At 38.8% G+C, this 12,981-nt stretch overlaps 2 protein-coding genes across 6 annotated transcripts in view; one reads left to right on the forward strand and one right to left on the reverse strand.

The window, feature by feature from the left end:
• CBR4 (carbonyl reductase 4) overlaps window positions 1-8,731 on the forward strand; it is a 97,438-nt gene extending 88,707 nt beyond the window's left edge. Inside the window, exon 5 of one of the 2 annotated variants that reach the window (XM_058720937.1) lies at window positions 8,418-8,731. In XM_058720937.1, coding sequence (XP_058576920.1) covers window positions 8,418-8,539 — 122 coding nt within the window. In that variant the 3' untranslated portion in view covers window positions 8,540-8,731. Of the gene's footprint in view, window positions 1-7,912; window positions 8,380-8,417 lie in introns of those variants that run through there. The other variant, XM_058720939.1, reaches the window with a different exon arrangement.
• Window positions 1-12,981, reverse strand: part of PALLD (palladin, cytoskeletal associated protein) — a 408,233-nt gene that overhangs the window by 12,222 nt on the left and 383,030 nt on the right. For all 4 annotated transcript variants that reach the window (XM_058720931.1, XM_058720930.1, XM_058720933.1 and 1 more), the window contains one exon: window positions 8,726-8,875. In XM_058720931.1, coding sequence (XP_058576914.1) covers window positions 8,726-8,875 — 150 coding nt within the window. The remainder of the gene's footprint in view (window positions 1-8,725; window positions 8,876-12,981) is intronic.

Raw genomic sequence — 12,981 nt, forward strand, 5'->3', positions numbered from 1 at the left:
TGAGTTAAACTCCTCAGTGCTCTGTATTTAAGGAACTCCGTGACTAGGTCTGATTTAGGACTCTTAAAAAAGCTTTACCGTTTTATCTAGAATGGTCTTTAAATGACAATCCTTCATGAATTCATTGTAATCTGCTATGGTCTCCCTAAGACACAATGTTGGATTGTGAACTATGGCAGGGGGACATTACTCTCTTGCGATAATTCCATTTTCATGGTCGAGTATCTATTGGTTGTAGCTAATTCTGAAATCAAATGAGATGATTTTAGTTTTCTAACATATGTTTTTAGTAATATATTTTTTAAATGTTAGTAGTGTCTCTTCCAAAAACCATACATTAAAGAGATGCCAGCATGATAAAATGAACATTATGTGAGAATACACATGGGGGTGTCAAGGAGAGTATAATGACCCATACATAGGTCATCATATTCGCATGAAATGAGCAAAATCATGACTTAAAAACCAGAAGTAGTTAAATATCTAAAATATGTGTGTGTGTGTGTGGGGGGGTCATATGATATGGGCCTGTGTAATGAAAACCATATTTTCTCTTTCAGATTTTCTCTCTTAAAGTTGCTTGTCAAATTGAAAAATTGATAAATGTTCTCCTAGGATAGACAAAAGTAATACTTAGAGGACTCAGATGATATGAATAAATCACCACTGTTACTCTGGCTTTTTGGTTTAGCCCCTTCTTTTAATTTTTCCCCGATTACTAGCAGAGTGGCAAAATCAGTGATTTTCTTCTCTCACATCTTAGGAGAATGTGAGCAGCTGTACTTCTAAATTCTGATGATGGCCGGAAGGGAACGGCAAGAGAGGAAAGATGATAAGCAGATTATTAATGATCAGACTCAGTGATTTCTAGCTCATAGTGGATGAGCTGCCTTCATGTGCACTTAGAGTCAGAACTGACAAGTGAATCTCCTTTTCATTCCAAGTTGCCAGTACTGGCAGGTAACAGGAGCAAAGGTGTGCTGTATGCTTTGAGGAGCTGCTTTCTGAGTTCCAGCCGATGACGAACTACGTGAGGGGGGCACGGTGCTGGAGGGGACACACAGAAACCCCACAGCAGGACTCAGCGAAGGGTGGGAATCTAGTCAGCAGGGTTGTCAGGGTCTCCCCGCAGACTGGACTTCTCTGGGGACTTGACCGCTCCGAAAAGGCAAAGACACATAGTGCTGTAATACAGACAGGAGAAGAACCGGGGGCTATCAGATAGAAAGAGGTGGTCGTAAAGAAAGAAAACTGAAGAAGTGTTACCCCACTAGATATGTAACTTCCCCTGGCATTCACAGTACTTGCTACTGAGGTCATATTTAAACATGGCCTTTCTTGAAAATTTCCAAGGAGACATGAAGTAGAACATTATGAGGGGAATTCTTTAAGAAAAAATTTTTTTAATGTTTGTTTATTTGTTAGAGAGAGAGAGAGATGGAGCACAAGTGAGGGGCTGAGAGGGGGAGACACAGAATCCAAAGCAGACTCTGAGCTGTCAGCATAGAACCTGGCGCAGGGCTTGAATCCACGAATGGTGAGATCATGACCTGAGCTGAAGTCACACACTTAACTCACTGAGCCACTGAGGCACCCCGAGAGGGATTATTTCTAATTTAGATTTGTTGCGTCTGAAGTTCAGGTCAGTTCTCTCATGCTAATCTCTTGCCAAACCCTTGGGAGGCCCCCCTAAGCCAGCCTGAAATCTGAAAATTAATTTTCTCTAACCCCTCTAAGTCTTATGCCTGCTACAGAAAATCTAGACGTGACTTGTTTAGAAGACCCCCATTAAAATTATGCAATCGATCCATTGTAGTAACTGATTTAACAAGTCAACATGTAAGATCCATGGTTCTTTTGGAAGCCAAAGGCAAGGAATTTTATATTTCGTTTTATACAAATAGCTTCAAAATTGTACTGATATGGGATATGACTTCCTTAGTATTTGCTTTGCTACTTAAGCAAATAATTTTAATCTGAATATCTTAAAATAGATTTATATAATTTGTATACATTTTTCCTCGTTGTGTAAAACCCAGAGGACCCACAAGGGAAGTTAACATTAAGTTATCATTTCTGTGGTTAGAGAAAGATGTAAGTTAAATTCAATCTTTAACCTTGAATTTGGGGAAGCAGAGAAAAAAATTTTCTCTAACCTGGATTTGAGTTTTGACTTTCCGAAGACTTTGGCCAAATCACCAAATTTGTTCAAGCCTTTGTTTCTTCTGTAAAAACCAGCGCACTATATTTGTCTCACATGGATGTTGTAAAGATTAAATGATGTAACCCAAGATGATCTTCATCTTCCAAATATCAAATGGTACTCGATGTCATAAGTTACCAAGTTACCATTATTAATCATTGCTGGTATTTTTTTTTTTTAATTTTTTTTTCAACGTTTTTTATTTATTTTTTGGACAGAGAGAGACAGAGCATGAACGGGGGAGGGGCAGAGAGAGAGGGAGACACAGAATCGGAAACAGGCTCCAGGCTCCGAGCCATCAGCCCAGAGCCTGACGCGGGGCTCGAACTCACGGACCGCGAGATCGTGACCTGGCTGAAGTCGGATGCTTAACCGACTGCGCCACCCAGGCGCCCCTCATTGCTGGTATTTTTACTGTGAGTCTGAGACATTATACATGCACAGACATGCACCAGGATGATTTTCAGGGGTCCCAACAGCTTGGTTGACTGCAGTAAATTTTTCCAAGTGGTTATACTTTGCCTGAGTATGCTTTTACCTCCCCCCCTTTTTAATTCCTTAAAATAACTCTTTTAATGAGTGTCTCCCCTGCCCCTCAGTGCTCTTAATGCTGGGATGAGCCTCAGACACCTTTGTATGACACTCCTTAGCTCTGGAGTCAGTCTAGGTTTGTAAACCAGTTCTGTCCCTTATAATTGAGTGACTTTAGGCAGGTAATTTAACCTCCTGAGTTTCCTCATCGATAAAGTAGGACCATATAGTTAATCAATCCTGCAGGGGTTCTTATGAAGATTAAATGAGTTAGTAGGTGTAAAGTACTTAGTATTATGTTTTGTACACAGTAAACACTCAAAATGTTAAATTATTATAGCACTGAATATGGATATAATTATCATAACAACCAGATGGACATGAAGCATCCCTTAGAATTGTTTTAAAAACATTTTTTTTCAAAAAAAATTATTTTTTCATATGCAACAGGTTTTCTTTCTTCTTTCCTTCTCTCTCTCTCTCTTTCTTTCTCTCTTTCGGTATTAGGATATAATTTACTCCAAAGGAAAAATTTATGCTGTTGTTTGAAAGGTGCCAAGCACACTGCTATAGTCACTGTATTTATGTAATGGCTGCATTTGAGGTATGAGATAAAAGTTGTCCTACTCAACTCTAACCACTAGACTCCACTTAGGATAAACCCTGCCTCTTCTTCCATCTCCAAAAAATAACAACAGGTTGGTATACTGCTTTGTCAAGATTACACATTTCTACAGTGTTTTCAAGATTTCTACACTACCGCTTAGAACCATATACACAAATAGTGCCACAGAGTATCTTCCTAACTACCCAAATTTAAGAAAAAGGAATATGTCACCATCTGTCACGTTTTTAACTCCTACACCATCTTTCACTTCTGAACATAAAAGGGGAAGTCATGACCTTCAGGAAGCAGAATTGTTAGTTTGATAATACAGTATTATTGGCTAAATACATATTACTAATCAGTAAATGACCAGGAGCATTTAGAAAGCATCCAGGGGCGCCTGGGTGGCTCAGTTGATTAAGCATCTGACTTCGGCTCAGGTCAGGACCTCACAGCTCGTGAGTTCAAGCCCCGCATTGGGCTCTGTGCCGACAGCTCAGAGCCTAGAGCCTGGAGCTTGCTTCAGATTCTGTGTCTCCTTCTCTCTCTGCCCCTCTCTGCTCATGCTCTGTCACTCTCTCTCTCTCAAAAATAAATAAGCATTTAAAAAAATTAGAAAGCACCCAAACTCATAAGCTGTATAATTTTGATATTTTTAGTTAGAAAAAAGATCCCAGAATTCACTGTAACACTGTTGAAAGGATGCCTCTGGTGTATGCAATTGAAAGTTCAGATTTTTAAGTCTGACCATCTTATTTATGAAGGTCATACAAAATTTTAATCATATTAATGTGCAAATGAACCCCAGTAATCCTTGTGACTGCTGGGCTCTGAGGGACATTAATGCTGCTGCGTTTGCTTTTAACTTTCTCATTTCTATCTACTTTATTATTAACACATGAAGGAGTAATGGAAGTGAATGTTTAAAGTTTGAAATGAGCCAGGAAACCTTATAATGCTAAAACAAAACACAAGCAAACCAACTTCTTAAATTTAATTCAGCTGTGTGTTACTTTTCTATTCCAAACAAATCCACAGAGTTTAAAGCTATAGAACAAGTAATAAGCTTGAATTCTTAAAGTGATTATGTATTAAACATTCAGCTTGTAAAGATTATTCATGCCTCACGCAAAGCCAATTATTTGTATAATATGGAAATAACATTTATATTTCCTAGCTTATGAAATTTAACTGTGGCACACAGGTCTTTATATAAGCTTGCCACTTGTATACATAATGCAACTTGAGGAAACATCAAATTGCAAAACAGCCCTTCCAAACTCCAAGTGCAACACAGCGTAACTTAGCAACACAACAAAAAGTAAAACATTCATGTTTAGATTTACTTGCGTCTTAAACCGAGTGTGCGATCCTCATTTTGGCATTATGTTTGGTGTCGCACCGCACAATCACTCATTGTTTCACTAAACTATGTGACTGCTTTGGTCTCTCATGAATTGCCAGAGCCGCACACATGGTGTGTGATACACAGTCCAGTATGTGCTTGGAGCTGTGGGTTCCATCCCAAGTAGAATTTGGATGCAGTCAATAATATCTTAACGTGTTTCTTATTCCCCAAAGGTTAACCCAGGTGGAAAACTATTCTGTAAAATATTCTGCTAACCTTTAGTATTCCTCTCTTTCCTTGGTTCTCACCCTTTCTCCCGGCTGCTTTGTGTAATTATTTTCCACTGCTCAGGAAAGCCCTGCCGTCTGTGTTTCATTACTGAACTCATTTTTCCAGGCCAGCCTTTTCCTCTTTCCCTTGGTCATTCCACGTCATGTACAGTCCAGTGTACCAGAAAAAAATAGAAGGAGCTGTCTCCCTTTCAAACCAAATGCTTTTAAAGTGTGAAAAAAAAGTTTAAGGTAACTAAATGGCATCAAGGAATTGGGGAATCAACTTAAGTTTTCTTTTGACTATATGTTCATGATTAGTGTGTCCTGAAAAATTCAGCTTTGACTCTGTAAATGTTTTCCAGTGCCTTATTATCATGCTTCTTTTAAATCAAATTACAAGAATGGCAAAATACTTCAATATACAATAAAAGATGTTATAAAGTAGAGATGAAATAAAACACTGTTAGACATTTCTATTATGGTATTCCTATAGCAACAAATGATAATGGTCTGCTGTTTGTCATGGTTTAAATACCTCTTTGTCCTTCTAATGAATGGTAGAGTTTGTTCCAATTTCTAGGTGATAACTCACAAAACCTACATGTGGCATATTTGCACATACTTGCTCAGTATTGAAGACGCCAGGAGAGGAAAGGAGTTTTACTCTCGAAACTAAAATCAACCAGGCAACATGCTGAGACTTGGAATGGCATGTAATACCAAGTACCCTAAATCTAAAAATTCTCTCACAGCAATTTCAATCTGAGGCCTGCGTGCCCACTTTTAGGATTTCCTCAGATTCTCTTCACAAGTTCCCCCTCCTATGCCTGCCCCTGGTCCTTAGGTAGAAAAGGAGACTTAATTTAGCCTCACCCTCTTTAAGTTAAAATATTGGGTGGATCAACTCACACTGAGAGGTAGTTGGAATTCTTGGTATCAGGAAGTGCTCTGGTTACTGTGGCCTCGGAGCTCTTTGAATCTTTTGCTCCCTCTGACAGACCCAGGGCAGTCACATTACTGTTTGCTGAAATCCCAGGTGAGATGGGACATTCTGTTAGAAGGGCTGGGCTTTTGGCAACCTGATGTAAACTGGTGCACTTCTCATTCCTTTGTCTCCTCTTCAAAGGGTAGAGGCCAAGATTGAGAGAGAGTTAACAGAGGGACTTACCCCGGGGCTTGGTTAAAGCAGCAGAATTAAGCAGCAGAATTCGCTGGGGGCTGGGGACTGAGATGAGGGCCCTGAGCGTGCTGGGAGCAAAGCCACTTCCCAGCTTCCTGTGTGGCTCCCGTCAGCTGTGCTGTGGGTGTGGCCGGGTCTCCTGCTCCCAGCTCCCTCCACCCAAGCCCACAGCTGTGGCAGTTGTGGCACGGTCACATCTGCCGCCTGACTCCTTTCCCATGGGGGTGGTAAGGAGGAGAAGCCAGGAGGTCAGAAGACCACACACCAGCAACATGTTGGGTAGAAATTCCATCCTGAACTGACTTGCCTACTCTCTAACAGTTCTGTAGGGGAGTATCTAGAAACAGAACTGATCCTTCACATCCTGATTCCACAGGCTCCTGCCAACGTTTAGGGCTGCTGCTTTAAGACAGGGTTATTAGGTCTCTGAATTAAAATAATGACAATAACTAGCTTTTACCGAAAGCATATTATATGCCAGGTAAACCAAGTATATTATTTAAATCCCTATTATTACTCTTATTTCACAGAAGAGGAAATAGGCACAGAGAAATTATGCCACTTGCTAAAGGTCACATAGGTGGTGAGTGGCAGAGGTAGAAATTCAACTCAGATCTGTCTGATGCCAGAGTTCATGCTCTTAACTCCTGAACGACACCATTTAGGCTCTTCGGTAGCATCAACCCTGTCCGACATTTCTGGCCTTTGTGGTGTTATTTCTTTCCCTTCCTCCTCTTCTGTATTACAAAGGGGATCTTCAGCAGCCCTCCTGTATCTAATGACTTCAATAGATATCGAATGACTTCAACTAGTTTGTCAGTAGTTTAAATGCTCAGAGGCTGGCACGCAGTCTCCAACTCTGCACCCTGCCATTGGCCGTGAGCAGCAAGTCCTTCCCCGTTTAGAACTTTTCCATATGTAAAACTAGGTTAGTATAATTTGAAGAAGACTAGAAACAGACTCATAATTGCAATTTTACATTTATGTTCTTTGTTCTATAAAACCGCTGACTCCAGTAACAGTTTAAAACATTCGCTAGGAAAAATGCCTCAAAATCAACATCGGGACCAGCATTGGGGAGTGCTGGAACACAGTTAATTCGATCTCCATAATATATCCCAGGCTTTCTAGGGGACAGAGGAACAAAGGACCCAGCATGAAGAAAAAGTCTGGATTTTGTGGAGTTCTCTATTATTTTAATTAAAGGCAGAAAATTGAGAATTGAAATTTGTTAATAATATTGAAGGAAACATACTGAAAATACAATAAGAAAAAAAAGCAAGTTCCACTTCTGTTCCCCTGTTCCCTCAAATCCTCCAAATATGAACACAAATAAGTATTAAAACGTAACTTTCAGTAAGAGTTGCACTTTTGACTATTTTTCAAGGTGATGGTCATGTATTCACCGATTGAAAAATTGGAACCTGGAGAAAGTGCATATTTACCATGGAAACTGTGACAGTGAAGTCGGCTGTGCTCCCTCACAACCTGATTTGTGGAGAATTCGAGTTCCATTCTAATCTTAGTAGTATTGCAGAAACAGATGTTTATATGACAATGTAATATTAGGACAAACATTGCGCAAACTGTTAGAGGTCTGTAAGCTTTGCTGAAATTATTTGTATCATTTTCTAACATTTCATGCTTCCTTCTAAAGAAATAATGAAATATGGAATGATATAAATAGATCAGAGATTTAAAAAACATAACTGGACAATCTTCATTAGTTCTATAATTGTTAATTTTAGCTTCTTCTTTTTTTTTTTTAAAGTGACTTCTGCTGACTTTGTAAAATTACCCTGTCACCTATGGAGGTCTTAAGGTACAGAATCACTCCTTACTCACTTTTGCATCCTCTGTACCCAGCAAAGTGTATCAAATATATACGGTACTCAAAAAGGAATCTGCAGGCTTGAACTGGGGACTTGGTACCAGTAGCTGCCTGTTAAATTCTAAAGGAGTCAGCTGGTTTTTTGACCCTAAATCTAAGGGCAAATACAAGAGAAAACATTTGGATGGAAACAAATAATCCTGAATGCCATATGCAGGTGCTATCAAAATTATAATTTATCTACACTTATATATGACTTAAATTCCAGTGAATTAAGTATATCTGTATTTCTTTTAAATATCTTACTTTTTTGAGGATTTTTACTACAACATATTTATATATGTCACTCACTACACTTTTCTCCTTTTTTTTCCTTCATAGAACTTAATCCCATCTGAAATTATATTATTTATGTATTTGTTTACTGGCTTACTTTCTATCTCAGGACTTTCTTCTGTCCAGCACTGCAACCCCATCACCTGCATAAGTGTACCTATGAGGCCCTCAGTAACATTGGTGGAAAGAATGCACGTCTACACTGGAATTACTCATGTGAAAAACACCTGATGAAACAGATACTAATAAAGAATTTTTCTATCTTCTGAAATCAAGATGGATGTAAAATTTGGGAAAATCATTTCAAGTCAAAGAAATAAGATTCCACCTTTTTAATTAAACAGTTCCTTTCTTCAAATAAATGCCTGTAAGCACTATGCACAGAACTGAAGCCAGACCTATACCCTTAATCTTTACCTGAGGGTTTGCAGCCATAATTGTGTAATTGCCATCATCATCTAGGGTGGAGGCTGTGGTATGGAGAGAGCAGGTCCCGTCAAGATCTCTTTGAATGGTGTAGTGATCATTCTTTGGAGAGATCTGCTTTCCATCTTTAAACCAATAGATCTGTGAAAGGAAACAATGATTAAAGATTAAGGATGTGTATAGTATTACTCTGTTTGGGGGACTGATAAGGAATAACTGTGTGGTCTGCAGAGCTGATCTGAGTTTTCATGTTAAAATGTTAAACAGAACATCTGAACAGGAAATTGATTTTTGAGTGAAAAAAGTAGGTGAGAAACAGGTTTAATTCTATTTTAGTTTTTTTCCAACGTTTTTTTTTTTTTTTTTTTTTTTTTTTTTATTTTTGGGACAGAGAGAGACAGAGCATGAACGGGGGAGGGGCAGAGAGAGAGGGAGACACAGAATCGGAAACAGGCTCCAGGCTCCGAGCCATCAGCCCAGAGCCTGACGCGGGGCTCGAACTCACGGACCGCGAGACCGTGACCTGGCTGAAGTCGGAGGCCCAACCGACTGCGCCACCCAGGCGCCCCTCTATTTTAGTTTTTAAAAATGATATATCTTGGGGTGCCTGGGTGGCTCAGTCGGTTGAGCATCCGACTTCCGCTCAGGTCATGATCTCGCGGTTCGTGAGTTTGAGCCCTGCGTCGGGCTCTGTGCGGACAGCTCAGAGCCTGGAGCCTGTTTCAGATTCTGTGTCTCCCTCTCCCTCTGGCCCCTCCCCTGCTCACGCTCTGTCTCTCTCGATAATAAACGTTAAAAAAAATTTAAAAATGATATATCCTTATATTTAAAAAAGTATGTATGTAAGTAGGTATTCACATATTACTCACATTTTTTTTACATATTATTTATCTGGAGGGATCTAGATTGAACGCTGACAGTAATAACTTCTGGGGTGGCTTCACAGGCATTTTCCATTTTTGCTTCTATTTTCCAATGTACTGAATTAAAATATATTACTTGTAAAGGTAAAAAGGTATTTTATTTTATTTATTTAAAAAAAATTTTTAATGTTAATTTTTGAGACAGAGGGAGACACAGAATCCGAAGCAAGCTCCAGGCTCTGAGCTGTCAGCACAGAGCCCGATGTGGGGCTTGAACTCAATTGTGAGATAGATCATGACCTGAGCCAAAGTTGGATGCTTAACTGACTGAGCCACCCAGGTGCCCCAAAAAGGTTATTTTAGAGAACAATAACAGACTCCTTACTCCATTCCACTGAATTGTGTTAGACAAAATGGCAGTGAGGAGTGAGCAACAGTTAAGGGTTGGTGGTGGGTGGAGGCCTACTGTTTTCATTCTGGGCCAAGGAGCATATGCTCAAAGTTGAGTGTCAGTTCTCCCCACTATGTTAAGGAAAACACAGTAGTATTTAAACTTACAATAATTTTCAATAATATTTTAACTTGGTTTGATAGAAAATTAAATGTGAAGAATAAAGTAAAAATAAATCTGACTAAGTAACACATTTTAAAACGGTCCAGTTACCTCTTCCCTAGGTCCTCCTACCTTTTGTCATCTTTAAATAAAATCACTGGCCGGCGGATCCCTCATGATTTAGTTGTTATTTTGGACGGCTGAGACACAGGGCCATCATGATGAATCACAGTGCCAGCAGCCCTACCATGGCCTAGATGCAGAACTAACGCCTGCATCAGCCCGCCTCCAGACTTCTGGCTAGGGAACTAAACAAACCCCCCTCTCTAAAGCCACAACAAATTCTCTGTTGTCATCTGTGTTCCTTGCAAACTCAAGCTTTCCTAACTCATTCCTAACAGAAGAAACCTCCTTTAGAGCTTCAGTTTTTAAAATGAGCTTCTTCCTTAATGTAAATCAGAATGCACATTGAGACCACAACTGGCATTCAAATTCAACTCTCTATCAAAGCTTCTGAATCTGAAAAATCTTTCCAAAACATACATTTCTAAGAAAGGACGGGCTAGAAATATATAGCACTAAATAAGGGCATGAATAATCGGGATCTGACTGCTGTAACTCTTCCAACCCCCATTTTTCAATTAGCTCTAAATTTACAGCCTGTATTGTTAATCCGCAGAACTAAAGATGAATCATCAACTAGACTAATAACTCTCAGTCTTAAAAATTAAATTATGTAAAGCATGATACTTCATAATTATCATTCTCTGCTTGGTGGTTTTATTATTTCTGATGGAACCCAGAAGCTGTGATTAGAACACAGTTTCCTCCTTTTGCATTCTGGCCACTATGCCAGCTCTTTAGAACTGTTTCTTTCCTTTAATCCTATTCCTCACCTCTGCTATATCTGGACTACAACTTTCAAATGAGAATTAGGAAACAGTCCAACAATTTTACCAAGACTGTTGATGGAGAGGGAAAGGGAGGATATACAAGATGAAAACAGGGTGAACTAGAAATGCCTTTCAACCTTCTCATGTCTCAGTCAGAACAAGCATGTAAAAGGCAGAATTTTTTTTTTTTTTAAACATAAGCTAAAAGAAAGGATGTATTTTTTGGAACATGCTGAATATTCCACACTTTGATAGGGAGGGAAGAAAAAGAGCGGCAGTGAGGACAGGAGGAAGGAAGGGGAAGGAGGAAGGAAAGGTGAAGAAGAAAATCTAACAATAAAACGTTCTTAAAAAATTAAGGCTTAAAGCTGTGAAACATTGAAATTCATACCAGAAATGCAAAATTATGTTAAAAACAACAGCTCATCTTTCTGGTGAACATGGTGTTTTTTAAAATAAGAATCGGTGATCTTAGAACTTAAGCAATGATCTTAAGCCTTGAGTAAGATTTAAAAATAACAAGGGATTTGTGAATATTTTGGAAGCTTAAGATATTTGGAAACAACAATATCTTGTTGAGTTTCATTCATAAGCTGCAAATTTATTTTTAGTATGTGCATTGGATATCATATTTGTGAATACACAGCAATTATCCAAATCATGTCAAGAATAAAGAAGCTTTCTCTAACAACAGTTTACTTTAAAAGTCTCATTTTATTAGGAGGGGGATACGTATGTAAAATTTTAATGCTATTTTCTTTGCTTTTTTTTCTATGACACCACTGTTAAACTTTTAATTTCAGTGAGTGTATTTTCCCTTCTATATGCTTATTGTACAAATTTGCCTGGTCTTTGGTAATGTCCTGTTTTTTTCATTGAAGTTTCTATTTCTTTTAAAATTGTTTCAATCATTTTAAACATAGGTATTTTACAGTTTGCTTAAGATTGCCCAACACTGCACAATACTTAAGCTTCTATTGTCTTGTTTCTTGTGCTATTGATTCTCCTTATTGTTGCTTATTTTCTCCTATGGTCTGTAAGTTTTTACTGTGAATTTCTTTTTCCTCCCTCTAACTCTACAGAAGTTTGATATGACCCAAATTGTGAGAGTGTTGTATAGGGCAGTTTTTGCTTGCTTCTGCCAGAAACTTAAGGATTTTAATCCATCCTGGACTAAATTTCGTATTAATTTCTCAGCTTTTGGCTCCATATCATGTGTTGAAGTAAATTTGGAGTTTCAATTTCTCACGGGTATCTTTTTTATTCTTTTCTCCCAAGTTCTAGGGAAAAGTGTAATCTGTGCATTGTTTTCTGGGCTAGTGAGCAGTTATTCTTGTCTCCATTTAGAGACAGGGCAATGCTTTATCTAGCATTTCCATGCATCTGTAGAAAGAGGGCTCCCATCTAGGTCAGCCTAGACCACCTGAGTGTCAGAAGTTCCTTTGATTATCCTTTCTCAACAGTATTCTGGCCTCTAGCCCCTTTATAAATACAGGAAGGCTTGGTTTTGTAGATTAAAGATCTGAAGTTTTTATAATCCATGGTAAACTTTATTTCTTTGTATGGTACACAGCATGGGGTTCGTGTTCAAGCCTGGCCACTCACCAGCTACCTGACCTTGGGCAAGTTGATTAAACCTCACTGAGCGTAGTTCAGTCATCAGTAATTTGGGAGTGACACTGATAATATCACATGAGGAATAAATGATGTAGGTGTATGAAAAGCTCCTTGTCAATTATTTAATTGTTATTCTCCTATTCTATTCTTTGAACCCAAACTCTACCCTTCTTCTGCTCTTTCTGGTTTCTAATGCCTCCTGAGGAAGGCCTTGAACTTAATAGTACTTTAAACATTTTACATCATGGGTACTGAGAAAGGTAGTCTGTATCTCTTCCTCCTATTATACATGCTGTACTTTTGAAGCCTAACTCTTCCTCA

This window comes from Neofelis nebulosa, chromosome 3, assembly GCF_028018385.1.
Source record: "Neofelis nebulosa isolate mNeoNeb1 chromosome 3, mNeoNeb1.pri, whole genome shotgun sequence".
Taxonomy (NCBI): domain Eukaryota; kingdom Metazoa; phylum Chordata; class Mammalia; order Carnivora; family Felidae; genus Neofelis; species Neofelis nebulosa.